Raw genomic sequence first — 22498 nt, 5'->3', positions numbered from 1 at the left:
ATATATATATATATATATATATATATATATATATATATATATATATATATATATATATATATATATATATATATATAAGTATTCGGACAGTGTAGGGAGACGACTCAAATGCATAATTCAAGATAATCTTATTTAGCACCAATATGATCTAAAAGTATCTATTACTTTTTTTGAGAAAACATTAGAAAACAGTTTTGCTATATATATACATATATATATATATATATTTTTTTTTTAGCTCCAGCTAAATCAGTGGATATCACATTAAAAGATGATACAGTCATCTGCACCAGCAGTGGAGTTTATCCAGAACCAGAAGTCTTGTGGTCCTCAGACCCTCCAGCGATGGAGCCACAGAACACTGTCAGCCGAACAGAAGATGACCTGTTTACAGTGACAAGTCAACTTAAAGTGGATGTCATCAGTGATACATACACATACAACTGCTCCATAACTACTAAAAATACACGCTATACAGCTAGTCTGAAACAACAAGGTAAATTCACAGATTTTTTTGTTGTGTTTTTGGTCACGTATAAAGCATCTTGGAGCCCACAGAGCATTTCTAGTAATATCACAATGTAAAAAATATAGTGTTTCAGATATCTCAATGGAAGATGATGTAACTCTCTCTTGTCCATTCACTGATGACTTACATATTAAAGGGCTGCTTGTACCTTTATTTAAATATCCAGTGGCCTTTAGTTTACTCTACAGTGGTATTAGGGGACGGGTCATTCTCATTGTTTTTTTATTTATTTTTTTATTTAGCTGCTTCAGAACTCTCCGAGAATGAGTTCACTTTCGAATGTCCAGTCACTAAGGACCTCAACTACTCTCTCACCTTGAGTTTTTCCACCACCATCCTGAAATATGACAGCAACACCTCTATGAAAGAAATCTCCGAGCAGTGGAGGGACAAGGTTACCTTTCATCCAGAAAATGGAACCATTAAACTCTCTCATCTTAATAAAGAGCAACTGGGAACATACACATGTGAAAGCACTACAGCCCAGTACAGATACATTACACAAACCAAACTCCCATCAAGAGGTAACATTTCAACATTTTTACTATCTAGAATCATTCAAATTCTTTTTATCTAATCAATCAAATGGACACAAAAGAAATAACTAAAGCAGATAAAATGTGTTGAACATGGTCGTAACACTTGAGACGTCATTTAAAGAGAATTAATCCTCATTTCTTTCCATACAGGTTTGGGAGTGGAAGCCTCCATATTAATTGCTGTTAGTATAATAGTAGCCATTTGTCTTATTGTGGCAATTGTTTTACTAATGGTAAGTTCATTTATTTTGTTCTTTTGTTGTTGCATCGTTACTTTATTTATTCCTTTTAAATTAAGCAAAAAACATTATGCAAAAGAGCTTCGAGTCCAAAAAGATAGGACAATTACTATGACAAAAGTTTTTATGTTATTTGAATAAATCTGCCTTCCTCACTTTCTCACATTTAAATTTGAATCTGTATGTGTTTGACTCAGTATGCTTATCTGAAACTAACCTGCCATGTGTTTTCACACAGAGATTTTCCAGTGCTAGAAATTCACCAGAAACATCAGATTCTAGCCATGAGATGGAGAAGTTGAATGGAAACCAAGCCCATTGAAAAGAGCAAACGTGGCTCATCTCTTCAAGTCCACAGTCATACGGAGATGGATTAACAAAGCCTTACATACTCTAAATGAAACGTATTATGGATAAAAACTGACAGGGAAATCCAGTGCCTGATCTTTAGTATTTATATTTATTATTCAGGACTTATTAAATGAGGATATGTAAGCCTGAAGATAAATAAGAAGACTTTTGAATGTGAAAGCGAGTGCAAAACGCCACACAGGGGAATACATTTGAGTTTTTTAAAGCTTTGGATTTGTTTTCAGTCTGAAGATACATCTCAGTGAACATCACTGAAGCAGTCACTGCCTAGACTCAAGAGTCCTTCTAAACTCATAGTCATGTTTCAGACTTTCAAGCTTTGCAGTTTTAGACAATCTTTTCTGTATACTGAAGGACCTGTTCTTCTAACTTTATCATTTTTACAATACTTCAGCACTTTCAGAAGTGGATGGATCAGATTCCAGTCATTCGTCTTTTGTCTCAGGGCCATGACTTACAGAAAACCAGTTTTAGCAGATTCCGCAGTAATCAGGAAAACAAGTTCTAAAAAAAACACTTTCTTAAGAGAACAAAACTTTTAACAGCAGAGACCGTCCCTAAGCAATGTTGACTTGACAGTCAGTTGTTACTGTGACTGAGTACGGAAAATATGTAAACAATCAAGTTTTTTGTTTGTTAGTTTTTTTGAGAATGTGCTAATCTGTGGCAATCACAACTATCCAACACTACAATGATTATGCTTTTTAAGCTCTATCCACTTGTCATTTAATGAAGACACTAACCAAGGGGTTTGATGAGGGGCAATCATGTTTTTCTGCTGTTCTTTTACAAACCTGTGAATTGCTGTTTGTTTACTATCTACTATTCTTCAATTTAATGAAGATCAGCTTTTCTATGAAGGATGTAAATAAATACAGTTTAAAATGAGCTGTCTCGTTCCATATCAGGACTAGGTGGATTATTCTAAAGAACAAAATATGAGAAACTCTGAGTCACATATACTCAATCAAGACATAAATGAAATCATACCTTTAACCTGAAACTGAGACACACCTCTAGCTATAAAAAACAACAAAACAAAGATAATAACACAATCTTTTGAACTGTTCATCATACGAAAGCTTTTGGTTGTTATTTAACTAGTGCAGCCTGTCTAGCATGTTTTAAGACGTCTCCGGAACTGTTTTGTAACAAAACCATGAATCAAGCGATCACTTTTCACTCAAAATACAGCTTTAAATAATTTATGAAAATGTATTAGAAATTGCTTTTCAGTCTGCTGTTTGTGGTTACTGATTTATCACAAAGTGCTGCCCTTGAAACTGTTGCGCTGACAACTTGTGAGAAACTGAGAGAATGTTCAAACAGACAGGTGAAGAAAGATTAACAGGTGTCTCTTTAAAGGGGTCATATGATGCGATTTCAATTTTTCCTTTCTCTTTGGAGTGTTACAAGCTCTTGGTGCATAAAGAAGGTCTATAAAGTTGCAAAGACTAAAGTCTCAAATCCAAAGAGATATTCTTTATAAAAGTTAACCTAAAACGTCTCGTTCTAACACGCCCCCACATTTCTACGTCATGATGTGGGAAGATTTGCGTAACGCCGCCCAAATGTTCACGCAAAGAAAGGAGTCTTAACTTTTATTCTCGCTGTAGTATTGCTGTTGCCGCCGCCCCCATGTCGTGAAGGCGCTATGTGTTTGTGTTCTGTGTGTTTCGTTGTGAAAGCGAAACTACTCTGAGACACACCTCTAGCTATAAAAAACAACAAAACAAAGATAATAACACAATCTTTTGAACTGTTCATCATACGAAAGCTTTTGGTTGTTATTTAACTAGTGCAGCCTGTCTAGCATGTTTTAAGACGTCTCCGGAACTGTTTTGTAACAAAACCATGAATCAAGCGATCACTTTTCACTCAAAATACAGCTTTAAATAATTTATGAAAATGTATTAGAAATTGCTTTTCAGTCTGCTGTTTGTGGTTACTGATTTATCACAAAGTGCTGCCCTTGAAACTGTTGCGCTGACAACTTGTGAGAAACTGAGAGAATGTTCAAACAGACAGGTGAAGAAAGATTAACAGGTGTCTCTTTAAAGGGGTCATATGATGCGATTTCAATTTTTCCTTTCTCTTTGGAGTGTTACAAGCTCTTGGTGCATAAAGAAGGTCTATAAAGTTGCAAAGACTAAAGTCTCAAATCCAAAGAGATATTCTTTATAAAAGTTAACCTAAAACGTCTCGTTCTAACACGCCCCCACATTTCTACGTCATGATGTGGGAAGATTTGCGTAACGCCGCCCAAATGTTCACGCAAAGAAAGGAGTCTTAACTTTTATTCTCGCTGTAGTATTGCTGTTGCCGCCGCCCCCATGTCGTGAAGGCGCTATGTGTTTGTGTTCTGTGTGTTTCGTTGTGAAAGCGAAACTACTTTGTTTGGCCTTCCAAAAGAGGATGATATCCGCTTTGTCATGCCTGGAGCTGATCCGTGCTGGTCACTGAGGAAATACATCAACTTCGCGCTGTGGATCGCTGGACCGGCTTTCACCTTGGACGAAGCTGAGTCCAGTCCGGGGTCGTCACATGTGGTTGACGCAAGCCCGCACACCAGCCGTCGCTCACTCAAGCCAGCCTCCGCTCACTCAAGGCCGCCGTGTGTGACGCTGTGTTTCGTTGTGAAAGAGAAAATACTGTCTTCCAAAAGAGGACACGACTAGAAGAGTAGACTACAATGCCGGCTGTTCTGACTCACAGCCTGTAAGTACGTTTTTTATATTTAAAGAATTTGCCACTGATGATTCAAACGCGAGTTTTGAGCAGTGTAGAGTAGTGCTTGTTGTTTGTCATTTCTCCGATCACAAATGCAGACATAGTTTTATGTTTAAAAAGACAGTATAAGTCATTATAATCCGTAATTATGTCCCCACTGGAAGCAACAAATGCCTCGTTTATAATGGGTTTTAATGTTTTTGTCTCGTCGCTCCGACCGGACAAGGCATCACAATATGGCAAGGGGCGTAACATTTCCGTCACATGCTTGAAGTATTCGGCCAATCACAACGCACTGGATAGCTGGCCAATCACAGCACACCTCGCTTTTCAGCCCGATGAGCTTTGTAAAAATCGACACGTTTCAGAAAGGCGGGGCATAGAGGAGAAACAATAATGTACAGAATATGGAAAATAATGTATTTTTTCAACCTTAAACCGCATAAACACATTTCATTACACCAAATACACAAAATAATGTTCTTTTTAGCAACGTCATATGACCCCTTTAAAATAAATTCACACTCAGATATCAGAAAATCCCCAAAGAGTTGATGTCTAATGCATAGTTACAGTCCAGACTGATCATCTGGGCCACATCCATCTGATTGGCTGACGACTTGCCAAAACAACTATGAAAATATGTGACAAATCAGGTTAAAATACTGAAACTAATGTTAAGAGTAAAATTGTCAACTTCACACACCTCCTAAAAACAAAAAAAAACACTATCATGGCTTCTTGTTCAAGCCTGATTGAATTCGTTTTCTATAGGTCTCACTCTCTTGTTCTTGTTTATGTGCATATTATGTTGTTCTAAAAAAACACATTAAATAAACAGAAACTATGATTTAAACTGATTTTTACAGGCTTAAAGGAAGATTTTATTTTAACAAGGAAGTCATACCTTCTACATGAATGGCCCTAATAAAGCACACACACTTTCAGCTGTGAAACATTGTTATCATTGTGAAACTGAAGGAATGATCACTGAACATTTTCTCTTAGGGAGAGTAGACAAGTAGTCTTATTTATTGAAAAAAATATTTAAATAGTTCGTCACAATCTTTAAACAGTTTGTACAGTACCCTCTGGTGGCCAAAGACTGACATTCAAAAATCTACACATTACTTCAATATCTGAATAATTTCAATAATGAATGTCATCCAAAATGAAAGCAGATAAATTAAATTTAATAGACATATGCATTACTTAGACATTTATTCATTCACTCATGAAAATGTTAAAGAAAACATACAAAGTGTACAGACAAAAAGTGACCAAACATACAGATAAAATAAGTTTTTCTTATTTCATGAAGCAAGTGAAGTATTTCATGGCTTGATGGCGTATACATGAATATGTACATGTCACAGAGAGAGGTTGGCAGTGATGTCCTTGAGTTTGCCGCTGCTGAGACTGTGTATCATGGCAATCATTTGTGTGTGTTTGCTCAGCTCTTCCTCCATCTTCTCCAGCTTGGTCTCTAGCTGGGATTTCTGCAGCTCCAGAGAGGAAGCCTACAAGAGGAGTACAATAACAGAAAACACACTGAATCATTATGCAGCCTACCTGAACGCTTATATAGCAGGTAAAAAATAGGTAAAGCTGAATTATGACTGTTTAACTATAGCACACTATGATTTGAGACTGACTGATGACTGGTTTGAGTGAATGTTGACGGCACCTTGATGCTGGTGTCCTTCCTGGCTTGCTCTGTCTTATTCAGCTCTTTCCTGAGGACGGAAATATTCTCCTCCATCTCATGGATCTGCTCTTCTTGTCTCCTCAGATCATTCTGAAAACCTGGTATAGAACAGAAAGAAACTTTATAGTACACTTTACACCAAATGCATAAGTGTGTATGACTGAAAACGCAGAAAAACATCAAACCAATGCAGCAAATTAATTCCACTGCTTTTTCTCACCTGTTATTGTTCTCTCTTTCTCCAGCACGTCTGTCTTTAGGACCTTTATCTGCTGTTCTTGTTCTGCCATCTCTGCAAGAGTCCTGAGCAGATAAAAGTCAAAGGACTGAAGGTCATTCAATAATTTTTAATAATAATAATAATAATTATTATTATTATTATTATTATTATTATTATAGACCCATTCACGGGTGACATGAAGCACAGCTCAACTTATTAAAAAAAAAATAATTTAAAAATCAAATGTTTGTTTTTACTTTTTTTTTGGAGGGTTGCATGAAGCTTAACCTAGCTCCAATAAATAATAATATAATAATTGTAGATAATAAAAATAATAATAATAATAATGAAAAAATATATAATAATATTATTATAAGCAAGAATGGCATGAAGCATAAAAATATTATTATTAATATTAGAGTTAATATTAATATAGAGTTATTAATATTATAGTCAAAAATGCCTGACATTCAATCCATCATTTCAAACACCGACCTCTCCTGTTGGAGTTTTAATCCCTCATTGGTCTTTCTCAGCCCCTCGGCCTGCTGGGTGAGTGAGATATGGGCAGCCTGCAGTTCCTTCAGCATCCCTTCACTTTTGTCGTACCTAAAATTTTTTTTTTACAAAAGTGAGAAAAGTTTGCTTTTGCTTTGCTGAGTTTGCTTATCTTTAACAAAACATTTGACGGATCCATTCATGGAAGTTGTATCTAAGTGTGTGTGAGAGAGGAACACTGACCTAGTGAGCAGCTGGTTGTAGGTGCCCTTCAGCTCCTGGTGCTGGTCAGCGACTTCCTGCAGACGGCCGTTGTGCTCCAGGAGCTGCTGGCTGTCAGATTTCAGTCTCTCGACCTCCAACAGATGATCATTCAACTCTGTCTGCAGATCCTCTTTCTTCCGCTCCGTGTCTTTGAGTAGAGATGCCAATTTACGTGCCTAGAAAGGAGAAAGATTGAAAACAGCAATAACAAGATTAAACAGTTTTACAAATAAAAAATGTGCTCATATGCACATTAAAATGTAACTCTATCATAGTGAAAATATCAAGCACCAAAAACGGTTTTCAACATTGATAAGACTAAGAAATGTTTCTTGACCAGCAAATCAGCAGAACGATTTCTGAAGGATCATGTGACATTGAAGACTGGAGTAATGATGCTGAAAATTCACAGGAATAAATTATATTAAAGTTCCTTTAAATGGAAATATTGATTCACAGTATTACCATTTTACTGAATTTTTTTTTTTTAGCAAAAACGCAGTTTTGGTGAGCATAAGATAGATACATAAGATATAAGATATATAGCAACTCAAAAAACCCATATGCATAAAAGCTTTGTCGAAAGAAAAAAGAAAAAAAATTTGTGTGTAACCTCAGCTTCCGCCTGAGCTCTCTGACAGCGGTATTGAGCAATCAGTCGATCCGCCTGTGACAGCGCAAGTGCTTTGGCCTCCAAAAGGTCCTGCAGACGGCTCTCTTTACACTACATATACAAAAGCACATATAAATACAAAGTCAGCATATGTTACATATACAAACAGGAAGTTCCTTCCTAACTTGGTCACTCACCGCTAGTGCTGAAAGCTTCTGTTCATACACATCAATGATCTCTGACATGTGTACATCTTTGACCTTCTCCTGTAACTGAGACACTACAACATTAGAAATAAAACAAAAAAAGCAAGCATGCCATCCACTTGTGTGCACGTTTCTATTGTCAGTACGGAACTACATGCAACCAAACCCACGACGGAATTTCTGCAGACACTGAGGTCACAGAACTAATGAGTCAGATTCAGACAAACACAATACCTCCACTCCGTTCTGAAGCTTCTCGATGAGGCTGTCGATACTTTGGCAAGCAGAACCAGAAGGTTCGGCATGCATCATGGGAAAACTCTTCCCCACAAAAGGCACATCTTCGCTAGCAGGACTGCTCCGGATCGACAACTCACTATCCTTCTGACGGTATGCATTATTGGCAGCAATACTGTCCCCCAGACTTAAAACAAAAGTGACAGAGACTTTCCAGGATTTAATGCCAATATTCATTTCTAAATAAATATAGGCACTAATATTGGGGTTTAGCAAGGGTGCATTAAATTGATCAAAAGTGACAGTAAAGACATTAATAATGTTACAAAAGGTTTATATTTCAAATAAATGCTGTTCTTTTGAACTTTCTATTTATAAACACATCAAAGTTTCTACAAAAAATATTAAGCAGCACAACTGTTTTCAACATTGATAATACTAAGAATCTTTTCTTGAGTAGCAAATCAGCATATTAGAATGATTTCTGAAGGATCATATGACACTGAAGACTGGAGTAATGGTGATGAAAATTCAGCTTTGCCATGACAGGAACATATTACTTTTTAAAACATTAAAATAAAAATAAAAAACCCAATTATACAACAATAATATTTAATACTATATAATAATATTTCACAATATTACTGTATTTTTGATCAAATAAATGCAGCCTTGGTGAAACACTTTCAAAACTTTTAAAATAATCTTGCCAACCCCACGCTTTTGAACAGTAGTGTACAGTTTGGTAGTTAACCAACACTTCTACATTTAAGGAGGACTTGCTTGCTGTTCTTTTATTTTATAATTTCAAATCATGATTTAAAATGCTTAGTTACGCATAAAAGTTTAATATTTCAGATTACCAGTTTAAGTATGAGCAACAGTAATGCTTTAGTAAGCACCACAAATTAAAATGAAAACAATTTCAAATTGATATCTTATTTTTATATAATTTCACTCAGTCATTAAGCTGATAGTCACAATATTTTGTACTTCATATACAACTGCCTGCACTGTCATACTGAAAGTTTTGAAACCTCAGAGTAAACGTTCACACTGTGGCTGTGTGTTCTGTTGACTCACATGACAGAGGGGAAGTCGGGGAGTGGGGCCGCTTCAAAAAGTATGCTTAGGGCGACCTGCACATGCTCTCTGCAGTTCGAGGTCATAGCTAATGAGAGAGGTGTCACCATGCGCTGGTCCTGCATGCAATGGAAAAGAGGTCATGTCAAGGGAAGGTTATAAATATCTGATACAGAGTTAACAGAAAGGGCAGCGAGGAAGCGCAGCGTACGTCTTGTACCTGTAAGATCCTGTAGAAGGACGTCTCCATGTCTGGCATCTGCTGTCTAAGGTGGCTCATCAGTTCTAGAGTCTTCAGTATCACTTTAGAGCACACCTGACTAGAGATGCACAAGGAGACAACTTTTTTTTTTTTTTGGAAGGACAATTTCTCAAGGATTGTGTGAAAGCTTTGCCATCACATTAATAAATTAGATTTTAAAATAGAAAAGTTATTTTTAATTGTAATACTATTTCACAATATTATTGTTGAACTGTATTTTGATTGAATGGTACTGTAAGTGTCAATACTTTCTCACAAACAATATTACTTCCAAAAGGTTTCATTACCTGAGCTGGCAGTTGGAGGTAGTATAGGTGGACCCAGAGAGGTCCTGACTGTAGGACAGCAGAAGCTCCACCTGTGAGACACACACTTCAGGACTGAGCCGCTGGGACACCAACAACCTTAGAGCATCATCGCCGCAAAGCAGTAAAAGAGTCAAGGATATCTATACTATTACAGTAGAATCAGACAATCACAATACATTACTGGTCAATTCATAAGCCAGGCTAATTAATTATCTGATATTTGCTTATACCGATTGGCTACTAACACTAGCCCATCAAACAGAAAGCTTGTCCTGTGAGGTGTGTTGAAGTGTGATTATTTGTGCCTAATAAGGATATCTAGCAGAAAGTCAACGACACGGCCTGCACGTAGACAGTGTTTCTTTAGCAGCTGCTCTCCTTCAGTGGAGTCTGGAGACTGAAGCAAAACCAACACCTCCTGCAGGAGGAGCTCTAAAAATGACTGAGCTGAGCTGCACAGAGAGGAATCGATCGCCTCCTGGGTGAACACAAGCACAAACTTACAGATTAATAGGGCAGAATGTCACTAACATGACACGAACCAAATATTAGCATCTGGCATGGATTCCTAATTTTTTACAGAAAAAAAATTATAGTAATAGAAAAATGGTAACGCTACAATAAGGCTCCAATTGTTAACTCATTAGTTAACCTGAATTAACAAAAAAAATACTTTTTTCAATATATAAAATAAATTTCAATATTTACTAATCTATTATTAAAATCAAAAGTTGTATAAGGTAATATTATTTAATGGACCTGAGAAAACAATTACATTTGAAGACATCAAATTCTCATTTTGTTAATCTTTAAAAACACCAATAAAATAATTTAATTACAAATTATAAAAATTAAAAAAAATCAGTAATACTTTTAAATGTAATCTTTAAGAAATTCCAAAATGTATATCCATTTTCTTACTGTACATTATAATGTTGTAATGCCTTTAAATTACTGGTTTTAATTTTAGTGTTGTTACTGTTTATTTAGACATAATAGAATTTTATTATCCATGTATTTTTTATATCTAACATCATATATTAGGTATGGGCTACAAAAAAAGATCTTTAGCAGATGCTCTCCTTCAGTGGAGTCTGGAGACTGAAGCAAAACCAACACCTCCTGCAGGAGGAGCTCTAAAAATGACTGAGCTGAGCTGCACAGAGAGGAATCGATCGCCTCCTGGGTGAACACAAGCACAAACTTACAGATTAATAGGGCAGAATGTCACTAACATGACACGAACCAAATATTTGCATCTGGCATGGATTCCTAATTTATTACAGAAAAAAAATTATAGTAATAGAAAAATGGTAACGCTACAATAAGGCTCCAATTGTTAACTCATTAGTTAACCTGAATTAACAAAAAAAATACTTTTTTCAATATATAAAATAAATTTCAATATTTACTAATCTATTATTAAAATCAAAAGTTGTATCAGGTAATATTATTTAATGGACCTGAGAAAACAATTACATTTGAAGACATCAAATTCTCATTTTGTTAATCTTTAAAAACACCAATAAAATAATTTAATTACAAATTATAAAAAATAAAAAAAAATCAGTAATACTTTTAAATGTAATCTTTAAGAAATTCCAAAACGTATATCCATTTTCTTACTGTACATTATAATGTTGTAATGCCTTTAAATTACTGGTTTTAATTTTAGTGTTGTTACTGTTTATTTAGACATAATAGAATTTTATTATCCATGTATTTTTTATATCTAACATCATATATTAGGTATGGGCTACAAAAAAAGATAACAAAATAAGACATAAAACAATTTAAAGTATGTCCAGATTTGTAATGTTGGTATATCCCTTGAAAGGTCTGATGAATGTTCTTTGCATTAAACAGCTGCAAAAGAAAAAAACACAACCTCAAATGGAAAATAAGTACAGGGCCACAAGTTTCCAGCCACAAGACAAAATGATGAAACTACGCGAGCTAACCAACATCAGCGCTACATCTCAACCCTACCTTCTGCCCAACTTCTTCATTTAGAGTCAAACTTGATAATATGGACAGAGCAAACACGACCACAGTCAGACAATTGTGACCCAGGAAATTAATCAAGGCTCTGTAGAAAGCCTTCACATTACTCTGAAAAAAAAAGAGTAGGTATAATAGTCATCAGCAGGTTAGTTCACTAACAAAACTTCTAACAAAACTTCTAAGAGTTCATACTGAGAGTTCATCATGATGCCAGTTCTGACCTGAGATTTGATGTGTGACTGCACAGAGATGTCATGTCGACAGAGGTTGGCCATCAGGCCCAAGCAGGCCTTTACAATGTCATCATTACTTGACTGGCTAAAGACAATCATAAAAAGCATTATATTTTATGCATAGTTTTTAATTATAAATAAATAAAAACTATGTTCTTATTAGTATACTTGCATCAAATTCACAATTCTGTTAACTTTTGCATGCACAACCATTGCTGTGCAATAGTTTAATGCATATTGCACCTTATAAAGGGTGCTGCTATAAACCCAGCCTCTGTGATTAAAAGCAAAAACTGTTTCAGTTCAGTGTTGTGGTTTTCCACTACACAACCTCTAGCATGACCACTTGTCAATATCATGATTGTATTTACGCCCCTTAATGATGATTATTACATACCTAAGACATGAACAGTTTTAGTATTTATTATATTGTATACACTGTGGCAAGAAAAATAAAACTCTGTACACTTTCCATGATGCAAATAAAAGTTTTTTGAAAGTGAAAGTTTTGATATATTTCTGAAATTTTCTGAAACTTTTGAACGGTACTGCACAACAAACAAACATCTATGCATAAAGCAGAGAATGTCGTGGGTCTTACACATGTTGCATTAGGAAGCTGATGAGTTCATGGATGTGAGAGGCACAATGCTGAGTCCTCACACTGTAGGTCAGTCGCTGCAGCACATTAAGGCACTGTGGAGAGCATTGGAGACATTATTCACATGACCACATAAAGTAATATCCAAAGTAATCTTTATTTTTTAATCCATCCATTTTGGATAACTTTAACTAAACGTAGTGAAATAAAACCACCTATCTGTGACATTTAAATTCTGTGTGAACCGGAAGTTGCTACCGACTTGACATTAGTATAGTGATGTATTTCCAACTAAAACTAAATATTTAATAGTGGGCAGAATTTTATTTTAGCGCACCTCCCTGACATTGCTCGTTCACAGCAAACTAACAGTTGGAGGGGAGTGGTTAAGGATAAAAGCCGTCAAACTAACGAAGCAAATTTTCAGATTTTGATTTAAAATTTGTGATTACATTATTTTTTTTTTCAGTGGATTAACTTGCACGGATTAACTGTTTGCCTCAAGACTAGCAACATGCGCTAACAAAGTAAATAGAGTACATTTTGACTTCATGCGGACTTTAATAAAGTGATTCATATACTACCATTCAAAAGTTTGGGGTCAGAAAAAAAGTTTTATATACATTTTACAAGAAATTACTAATTTTATTCAGCAAGGACTTATTAAACGGATCAAAAAGGGACAGTAATGGCATTTACATTGTTACAAAAGATTTCTATTTTAAATAAATGCTGTTCTTACTTTCTATTCACGGTTTCTGCAAAGATAATAAGCAGCACTATTGTTTTCAAAACCAATAAAAGATTAACTTCTTAAGCACCAAATCAGAATATTAGAATGATTTCTGAAGGGTCATGTGATGTGAGAGTGAAGACTGGAGTAATGATGCTAAAAATTCAGCTTTGCCATCACAGGAATAAATTACATTTGAAAATATATTAAAATAAAAAGCTAATTACTTTAAAGTTTGTAAGTCACATCATCATATAAACATTTCTTGACCAGTTATAAAAATATGCACTTCAAAAAAAGCATGCTTTGTGAAGTGTAGAGTGTAGACTTCATCTTAAAAAACTGCAGTACTCTCACCTGCAGCACAAGAGGCTCTTCTGGTGTGCTTCTGTTGCAGTGGATTATGGATGCCAGAGTGCCAGTGAAGTTGTAGCTGCTGTGAAGAGCTTCTTTAGCCTCACCATCAGAAGCTGCTGGGCCATTAAGAAATGTACATGCATGGGTAAATAACGGGTGATATGACTATAAACTGACTGTGGAACTACTACATTAAAGGGTTTAGTACCGAACTGTGCCAGCAGGGATATAATGGATCCCGTCAGTGCGTGACTGGTGTTGGGATCTCCAGCTACTTCCATGAGTCCACTCAGACACTCGCTGGGCAGCACCTGACCTGAAAACAGCACTCCGCCACATTTCAGCCCTGAAACATCCTGTGGAATTAAAAATAGCAATTAAAATGTTGGATATTTTATATTAAACAGGGCTCCCACTCTTTCATGAACACCAGATTCAAGGACTTTCAATGACTTTTTAAAGCACCATTTATTTTATATCAAGCACCTATCAAATTCACACCCCAGCATATGTAGTGTAATGAAAGACCTTACATTACTTAACAGTTCACTTACACTTAACATTTACATTAAACATTTCAGAGTAATAATGTTTTGAATGTGTAGGTTTCATAAATTAAGACCGTTTTGAGCAGTTGTGTTCAAAGGAATTTAATGAAATCCATTGAAGTCAGTACTGGTGATATTCAAATACAATTTCTAAAATATTGATATTATAAGGAGAAAAAAAAAAACTTTACCCAGTTTGCATTTGAAAGGCATCCATTACACATTTGTTCCTGTGTGATAACACATTTATCCCAGTTTGAATAACATTTTATCATGCTACTAAAATAACCAATTTGTAAAAAGCAATAAACTAATTCATAAACAGTTCTTAGCTTGTTTTGACTATGCAGTCAGAACATGACCCAGGGTTCCCACTCTTTCATGATCACCAGATTCAAGGACTTTTTAAAGCACCATTTATTCTATATCAAGCACCTAATCAAATTCACACCCCAGAATATGAACTGCCATGAAAGACCTTACATTACTTAACAGTTCACTTACACTTAACATTTACATTAAACATTTCAGAGTAATAATGTTTTGAATGTGTAGGTTTCATAAATTAAGACCGTTTTGAGCAGTTGTGTTCAAAGGAATTTAATGAAATCCATTGAAGTCAGTACTGGTGATATTCAAATACAATTTCTAAAATATTGATAAAATATGCATCAAACTGGTTTTTGCTGTAGTTCTTGTACAAGATTTAAATTTGAAAGAATTTCTAAATTTTTTAATGAATAAAAAGTGGTTAAATGTTGTAATAACATGGTAAAAACCTGTTAACATAAAAAAAATTGCACATTCACTCAAAAGAGACATTACTCATTAATAAATTAACAAAATTATAACAATAATTTTGTAAATGTCTTTTTATTGTAAATCCCATTTTTTCATCTTTGACCTAGAGGAATGCAGCTGATCAAACACGCAGCTGCTCAAATATCAATATTTTTTGAAAATATTTCATGAACATTTTAAACCTTGTACATGCGCAAATCTGTCAAATCACAAAATAAAAAAATAGGACTATTTGCTTTAAAACTGTAAACGCTTTTCACTAAGCTGTTTTTCCAATTTTTCAAGTTCTACATTTTCTCCTTAGCTCCATGTTGCAGTAAGTTTTGGGAGTGCATTTTTAGTCCATCTCCTATCCTGAAAAGTCCGTCTTGCAGAGACTGACAAAAATTAGCTCCTAAAACTTACTGTCAGATTCTGGAAGATCCATACTTCAAACAATGGTACAAGCGGATGTGGTGCTGGTCCTTCAAGAGTCACTCTCAACTTATCTGTCCATAAAGCCTATAAAAATAGTCTTCATGTATTTCACAACACTTCAGGATGTTATTTTTATTAAGTAATTTTTACCCAAGCAAGGTCTCTGACAAACCTGTCACCTTGTAATTCTGGAGTTGCAGTTCTGGAAAATGGTGTCACTGGAGACTAAAAGGTTCCTGATGGTTTCACACTTGATTATTCACATTACTTAATTCTTAATTCTTTTGCAGTTAACATGCGTCTTTTCTTCACCTTTTTTTTTCTGACCCCGCTGACCCAATGAGCATTTTGCTGTCCAACGGTCATGCCTTAACTTTCTATATTGCATTAGTTTTTAATATTTCTCATGGGGATTTAATTATTTTTGACTTCTCAGTCTGAGTTAAATCTCTTTTTTGGCTCATTTCATCCGTAGAAAACCTGCCTAATAATTCTGCACACCTTAAGGAGTTTTTCATTTCCAGCCTTCATGGACAAATATATATCACTTCTAAATGTTTAAATACAAAAATAACAGAAGTTATTAAGATTGATGTGGTTTGGAATTGGTCAAATGTGCTTGAAAAAAATATGATCAGAATATCAACATGCCTAATAATTATGCACGCGGTCACAAAATCGAAGGTGAAAGTGAACAGCGAGCGCTCATTCAAATGCGATTTCATACCCCGCATATTGATAGCGGCTCCCTGATGTGCGAAAATTATGGGGTTAAAGTAAAAAAAAAAATTTGACTGAAATTATTTCCTCTGCCAAACCCCGTTCCATAACCATACCCGTCACACACCCAGTTTAAGAGCAGTGTTTTTCTTCTTGTAATTAGGAGCGCTTGTCCTCCTAATTTAAAAAAAATTAGGAGCACCTTCTAATCAATAATAAATTAAATGAAACATTTGACTCAAAGTGATTTCAGGGGCATTTTCTTTTTACCTTTGTAAATGCATTTTTCTTAATTTTATTAAATGCATGCAGTGTTTCCTAGGATTTTTTTTTCCAGCTGTGGTGGCAGGACTATTTCTCACGCCCCCTCCCCACCCAAGAATAACATGCACTCAGAATTTATTTTAACGAAAAAAGACAAGTAAATAGTAAATAAGAAAATAAGAACAAATACTGTACAAAGTGATTTCAGGGGCATTTTCTTTTTACCTTTGTAAATGCATTTTTCTTAATTTTATTAAATGCATGCAGTGTTTCTTAGGATTTTTTTTTCCAGCTGTGGTGGCAGGACTATTTCTCACGCCCCCTCCCCACCCAAGAATAACATGCACTCAGAATTTATTTTAACTAAAAAAGACAAGTAAATAGTAAATAAGAAAATAAGAACAAATACTGTACATTAATGACAATCAATAGCACAAACAAAAACAATAACAATAAATGTTTTCAGTTAGGTCTAACTATAATCTATTCAACTGTAAAATAACACTGGATAGTCTTCACTGTATAAAGAAAGACAGCAGCAGGTTTATTTAGGCTGCTGTCTCTTTAAGACCTCATGCAGGATCTAATATACTGATACACATGGCTCTATGCTTACTTTTTTTTAGGAGTGCTTGTCCTCCTAATTTAAAAAAAATTAGGAGCACCTTCTGATCAATAATCAAACATTCTGATAAAAAATTAGCCTTCCTAATATGAGGTGATATTTGACTCCTTAAAGTGATTTACAGGGGCGGTTTTTTTTTTTTACCTTTGCAATGGTATAATTTTCATCTGTCAAATTAAAAAATTTATGTTTATAAGCTTTTTACATTTTTATATATAATAAGAAGTAGAATAAGACAAATAAGTTACCAATCATATGGAATTAGTATTAATAAAAAATGTATTTGTACTAAAGAGGGTGCACAGAAGAATACAAAAGTGGCTTGTAGGTACATTTTCAGACGTTTAATGAGGCTCAGAGGTGGCATGAGTGCAATTAAATTAATAAATTCATGTTGAGATTAATGTTTTAAATATAACAGAAATATTAAATGATTTAAATAACTGAAATTATAGGCTACCTAAACATTTTACTGAAACCGCCAGCAGGTGGCGGCAAGTCACTGATTTTTATCACTGAATCATTCATTAATTGATTAGTTTGAATGGCAGATTCATTCAGGAATGAAGTCTTTATGAATGGGTAATCATGAATCACTGACTCACTAGATTCGTTCAAAAATGTACTTTCATTCATGAATGAAACACCCGCTGTGTTTGCTTAGAGAGATGCGCAGCGGCTGAGCTGTTACTTTATTTGGAACAATTTTTGTTGATGAAATGGAGCAAAATCAGGCAATACTTGTTTATTGAACTGTTGTATTAAATCAACATCCCATTTACAAACTCCTTTTATTAAAAGCTGTCACTCTCCTTATCGCGATCTGTGGGCGCACAGAAAATGAGTGAGTTCTCAAGACTCAAAAGTACATGCAAATGATACGTTCCATCATCTGTCATCGCGTTTTAAGCACGGAACCTGTGGGAATGAGTAGAATTATTATTAATAGCCGCAATCCAGCACCAAAATTCAAGTCCTGCTCTGTGTTCTCTGCTAGTAACCCGACTTTGAATGATGCGATATTATGTTGTCACCAAAAAGCTGCAGCCGTGGCGGGGTGATTTTTGGTGTGTCGGCAGAACAACAACAATGCGCTACATGTTTCTTTCCCCCTCATTTTTTCCAATTGACGAAAAATCCGTCGTAGCGACGGAAAACTTTAAAGGGGTCATATGATGCTTTTTTAAAGATCATTATTTTGTGTATTTGGTGTAACAGAATATGTTGACATGCTTTAATGTTCAAAAAACACATTATTTTTCAAATAATGTACATTATTGTAGGTCCTCTATGCCCCGCCTCTCTCAAACGCTTCGTTTTCTACAAAGCCCCCTCCTTCTGACAAGCGCAGTCTGCTCTGATTGGCCAGCTGACCCAGTGCATTATGATCGGCCGAACACCGCAAGCACTCGTCGGAAATGTAACCCCCCTTACCATGATCACGAGCATCATCTTTCAAAATAAATACAAAGAGAAAGGAAAACTTGAAATCGCATCATATGACCCCTTTAATCCCTCTAATACACAATATTAGATTGTTTGCGGGAGCAGGCGGTAATGGTCAGAAATTCAGCGGGAGCGGGCTTAAGAAAACTGTCCCGCTCAGGGCTCTAGGCTGCGCATCAACAAACACATGTTTTTTTGTTTTTTTTTCCGCGCTACCCCATCTCCACCCCAATCATTAGTGCTGTTTCGTTCTGTCTGACAGAACATATAGGACAATTTTTGAAATAGCGCCATAAACAAAATGTATTTCTAATTTCATTCAAGCACTTTCAAGGACCTATGTTTGTTTTCAAGTACTTTCCAGGCCTTGAATCCATATGTCTGAAATTCAAGTACTTTCAAGAAGCGTGGGAACCCTGATTAAAGGAAATGACATGTAAAATTACACATTCTTTTGACCACAATGAGTTTGACTGTTTAATGACCCAGTTTCTGTCTTTTCCAGTCATCTATTATTACAGAAAAGAGATTGCATCATTCACAATTTATAGAAAAGCATATTTATAATATTAATTTGGGGTCTTTATACATAAAATAATATATAGCTGCTTTTTAATTTTAGTATGAAGGTCCTTCAGTCCTTTGGGGGTTTGTGGCACCCAAAAGATTAAAAAACTATTTTTTTAGAATATAACTAGAAAAATGATGTTGAATATTTAAGAAATACCCTTTTTTCTTCCTAAACATTAAAGGAGATGAATGACAGCCTCAGTCACCATTCACTTTCATTGTATGAACTGTCATTCCCTTATGTTTCACATAAGAATTAAAAGACTTTTTGGACTTTGGCACAACTTGAAGGTGACTAAATGATTGGATAGATCACACAAATAAAACTGAGTGTTTTCAATAACCCCACAGATAAATGTTTTCACTCACTTCAATGTGTTTCTGCAGCTGTGATGCATTTAATGCGCTTCTGTTATTTCTGTACTGACGAATGGCCAACAGTAGAGACTTCAAACAGGTCGATACATCCATCTTTACACCCAAGGTCGGTCAATGGCTGACTTGAACTAAAAATTTTAACTGATATGAGGAAACTATCTGAACAGTTTCGCGGTAGGTTTTGTAAACATTCAGTAGGCTATGCTAGTTGATAATAGACGCTGTTACTGAGATTAAATAACAGATATATCGTATTCTCTCCCGTACAATGTTTTCATCAAGCATGGAGGTGACTTCTGTTTTAACAATGATATTTACTAGTATGTTATTTAAAGTAGCATTTACTCAAAAGCTTATATTAAATTCTCCACTGTTCGCTACAACAGCAACTTCCTCCCGCTAACACTTCGAATCGCCGGAAGAGTTCATTATCCAAAAGGGGAGGGGGATAATGGAAACATTTAGGAATATATCTAAATATTTAAATATAAAATATAGGACAAAACATTTTTACGATTCACCACAACTCTTAATTATTGAATCAGTGGATTTTCTGTTTGTTTTATGTTAATCTCTCTCTTTTTTAATGTTCTTAAGAAAAGCTTTAACCCCCTTTCTGTGAAGAATGGTTGAGAGCCAGAATTCGACGACGCCCTGACGTAAGTACGTCATAGTTGGGGTATGTGTACTCTTTTCAATTAAAGAGATTTCTTTTAATTTTATTCATCAATACTATCCAGTTAAAACCTTTATTGTGTCAAAATTTAAATTAAGCATAAATGTGAACTGTACTTTCTGTGATTCACAACCAGAAACTGTCTTGCATTTTTGGGGTTGTGTTCATACAAGAAAACTCTGGCAAGACATTTGCCAGTTCATTGTAAACTTCATACACAATGACTCATTTTTTTAATGTAATTTATTTATTAAAGATGCCAACCAAATTTAAAATCAGATAGTAACATCAAGCTACATCATTTGCTCTCTTTGACCACATAGAACAGTGTAACGGAAACAGTTTGACTGTCCAATGTGGGCCAATCTATTTTAAGTTGTGGTAAAGAAAATGGTACATAAATGTATATATATATTTACATGTTAAAACCTAAAGACAGTCCATTCATATGGCATACATTATTATAGACTCTGTTCGAGATAAAATTTGATTATATTTATAAACTGTACATACTATATACAGATAGGCCTACACATTCTCTAACAACAACAACAACAACAACAAACATATACAATAAAAAAAATCTCTTCTTGTCCTTGAGTTATGAGCAGGTCATCAAGCACAAAATACAAACCTAATATTTCTCTCTCATCCAGATTAGTATTACAATTCCAACCAACACTTTATTGGCCAATGACAAACAATGACTTTAAAAGTCTGAGACCACATTCAAAATCTAAAACCAAGTTTTAGAATTTCTAGAATGTTGTAAAATAAACAATATTTAATATTTTGCACTATTTTTAGGACACTAAATCAAACATGTGACATTGACCATGTGAACTCCTCTGTACATTAAATCATTTGTCATTAAAGCAATCCCAAATACCAAGACATTCTGAAAACTATGTTAATTTTTCAAATTAACTTTTCACTCAAATGGTTATGAGGATACTATAACTTGTAACAAATGACACCAAAATCCTATGAAAGCCTATTTATGCCACAGAATAAAAAAATTTAAAGGTAATTGTGACTTTGTCACAGTTTTGACATTTTTCCTTGCATTTCTTATCTCACAATTCTGACCTTTTTGTCACAATTCTCATTTCTTCAGAACTGCATGATATAAACTCAGAATTGTGAGGTTTAGACTCTGAGAACTATGAGATATAAACCCGGAATTCTGAGTTTATATTTTGCAACTGTATTTTTTAGATGTGCAAACTGTAATAGCACATCTAAATCGTTCATATTAGCTGATCCAGTTATCCGGTCAGAGCGTCACATTGTGACTAAATCAGTCCGGCAGAACAACAACATAGTCCCCTGAGCAGTCAACATCTGAGAGAGACAAAAACAAGTGTTCACAATTAATTTGGGTAAATTAAATATTTCAATTCTCTGTCAAAGAGAAAAAAATCAGCAAGGCTGATTCCTGCTAATTGTAATTGTCTAATAATGTTTCATTGTAATGACATTGGTAATGTCTCATAATTGCTAATGTCTAATATTGTAACAGTCGACACTCACTTTCATAGTCATTTTCCTCGTTGGGCACTAGTGGTTCTGCACATTGCATTGGCTGATCTTGCAGCGTTTTTCTTTTCCGCGAACGGCATAAGTGTGTTGCAAGTCCTTGATTCTTTTGCTTGTAATTACGAATAAGATCCTTCAACGTCTTGAAAAACTTCTCCTCTACACCTGAGCTAGCCTGAAACAAATTGTGTTGTGATATATTTATAGATTTATTCGTAATCATATTTGTTGGCAAACCAGTGCAAATCAATTAGATTATCCTACCTGTAGAGTGAAGTATCCAGTGTGGGTTTGGAGGATCCTGTAAGTATAGACCACTTTTTGTTTGCTGTAAAAATGCATAAATAAGTAAATAATTAATTAAGTGAACATAGTTAATTTACATTAAATCATAAACTTAAAAACTTGATAGTCAGGGTTTCTGTGGCCTTCAGGAAATGTTGTGCTATGTTTGGACTTTCAGTTCTCTCTTCATTAAGGTGTTTTTTTAATTAGGTGCTATGCAAGGCCAAATGACACTCACTTGTTTTAGATTTTCAAAGTTTAGCCTTTTAGTATTTATTGTTTGTTTTCGTCTATCTACAGTGCATTATGCACACAGACTGTTAAAATGCTGCCAACAAGAAATATCAACAAGTAAAGCTACTTTACCATAATTTATACAAACCCGATTCCAAAAAAGTTGGGACACTGTACAAATTGTGAATAAAAACAGAATGCAATTATGTGGAAGTTTCAAATTTCAATATTTTATTCAGAATACAACATAGATGACATA

The 22498-nt window shown here is 34.9% G+C and overlaps 2 protein-coding genes across 2 annotated transcripts; both read right to left on the bottom strand.

The window, feature by feature from the left end:
- Positions 1–5351: 5351 nt before the first annotated feature.
- LOC107586779 (protein CIP2A homolog) lies at positions 5352–19924 on the bottom strand. The gene is made up of 19 exons (XM_016274300.1): positions 19497–19924; positions 13945–14092; positions 13737–13849; positions 12647–12741; positions 12034–12130; positions 11798–11920; positions 11582–11674; positions 10127–10286; positions 9788–9929; positions 9459–9558; positions 9239–9357; positions 8153–8342; positions 7910–7984; positions 7713–7823; positions 7079–7275; positions 6833–6946; positions 6338–6420; positions 6097–6215; positions 5352–5929 (listed from the first exon to the last, which is right to left on the bottom strand). The coding sequence occupies exons 1-19, from the start codon at positions 19596–19598 to the stop codon at positions 5780–5782; spliced, it is 2331 nt and encodes a 776-aa protein (XP_016129786.1). The 5' UTR covers positions 19599–19924; the 3' UTR covers positions 5352–5779.
- Positions 19925–21244: 1320 nt separating this feature from the next.
- On the bottom strand, positions 21245–22062 carry LOC107586778 (phosphatidylinositol 3,4,5-trisphosphate 5-phosphatase 1-like). Its single transcript, XM_016274299.1, has 3 exons — positions 21985–22062; positions 21715–21895; positions 21245–21525 (listed from the first exon to the last, which is right to left on the bottom strand). The coding sequence occupies exons 1-3, from the start codon at positions 22060–22062 to the stop codon at positions 21482–21484; spliced, it is 303 nt and encodes a 100-aa protein (XP_016129785.1). The 3' UTR covers positions 21245–21481.
- Positions 22063–22498: the final 436 nt, after the last annotated feature.

Source organism: Sinocyclocheilus grahami, unplaced genomic scaffold (assembly GCF_001515645.1).
Source record: "Sinocyclocheilus grahami isolate Dianchi unplaced genomic scaffold, SAMN03320097.WGS_v1.1 scaffold85.1, whole genome shotgun sequence".
NCBI classification, from domain to species: Eukaryota; Metazoa; Chordata; class Actinopteri; order Cypriniformes; family Cyprinidae; genus Sinocyclocheilus; species Sinocyclocheilus grahami.
The sequence above is the reverse complement of the archived record's forward strand: the minus strand, read 5'-3'. Positions and strand labels throughout refer to the sequence as shown.

What these genes read in the sequence shown, in the direction of transcription:
- LOC107586778 (XM_016274299.1), bottom strand. Translation starts at nt 22,062, where the DNA reads ATGCATTTTTACAGCAAACAAAAAGTGGTCTATACTTACAGGATCCTC. An exon ending in CTGGATACTTCACTCTACAG is followed by an intron (nt 21,896 to 21,984) that starts GTAGGATAATCT and finishes AATTTGTTTCAG; the next exon opens with GCTAGCTCAGGTGTAGAGGA. An exon ending in CGAGGAAAATGACTATGAAA is followed by an intron (nt 21,526 to 21,714) that starts GTGAGTGTCGAC and finishes TGTCTCTCTCAG; the next exon opens with ATGTTGACTGCTCAGGGGAC.
- LOC107586779 (XM_016274300.1), bottom strand. Translation starts at nt 19,598, where the DNA reads ATGGATGTATCGACCTGTTTGAAGTCTCTACTGTTGGCCATTCGTCAG. An exon ending in ATCCCTGCTGGCACAGTTCG is followed by an intron (nt 13,850 to 13,944) that starts GTACTAAACCCT and finishes ATGGCCCAGCAG; the next exon opens with CTTCTGATGGTGAGGCTAAA. An exon ending in TGTCGTTGACTTTCTGCTAG is followed by an intron (nt 9,930 to 10,126) that starts ATATCCTTATTA and finishes TGACTCTTTTAC; the next exon opens with TGCTTTGCGGCGATGATGCT.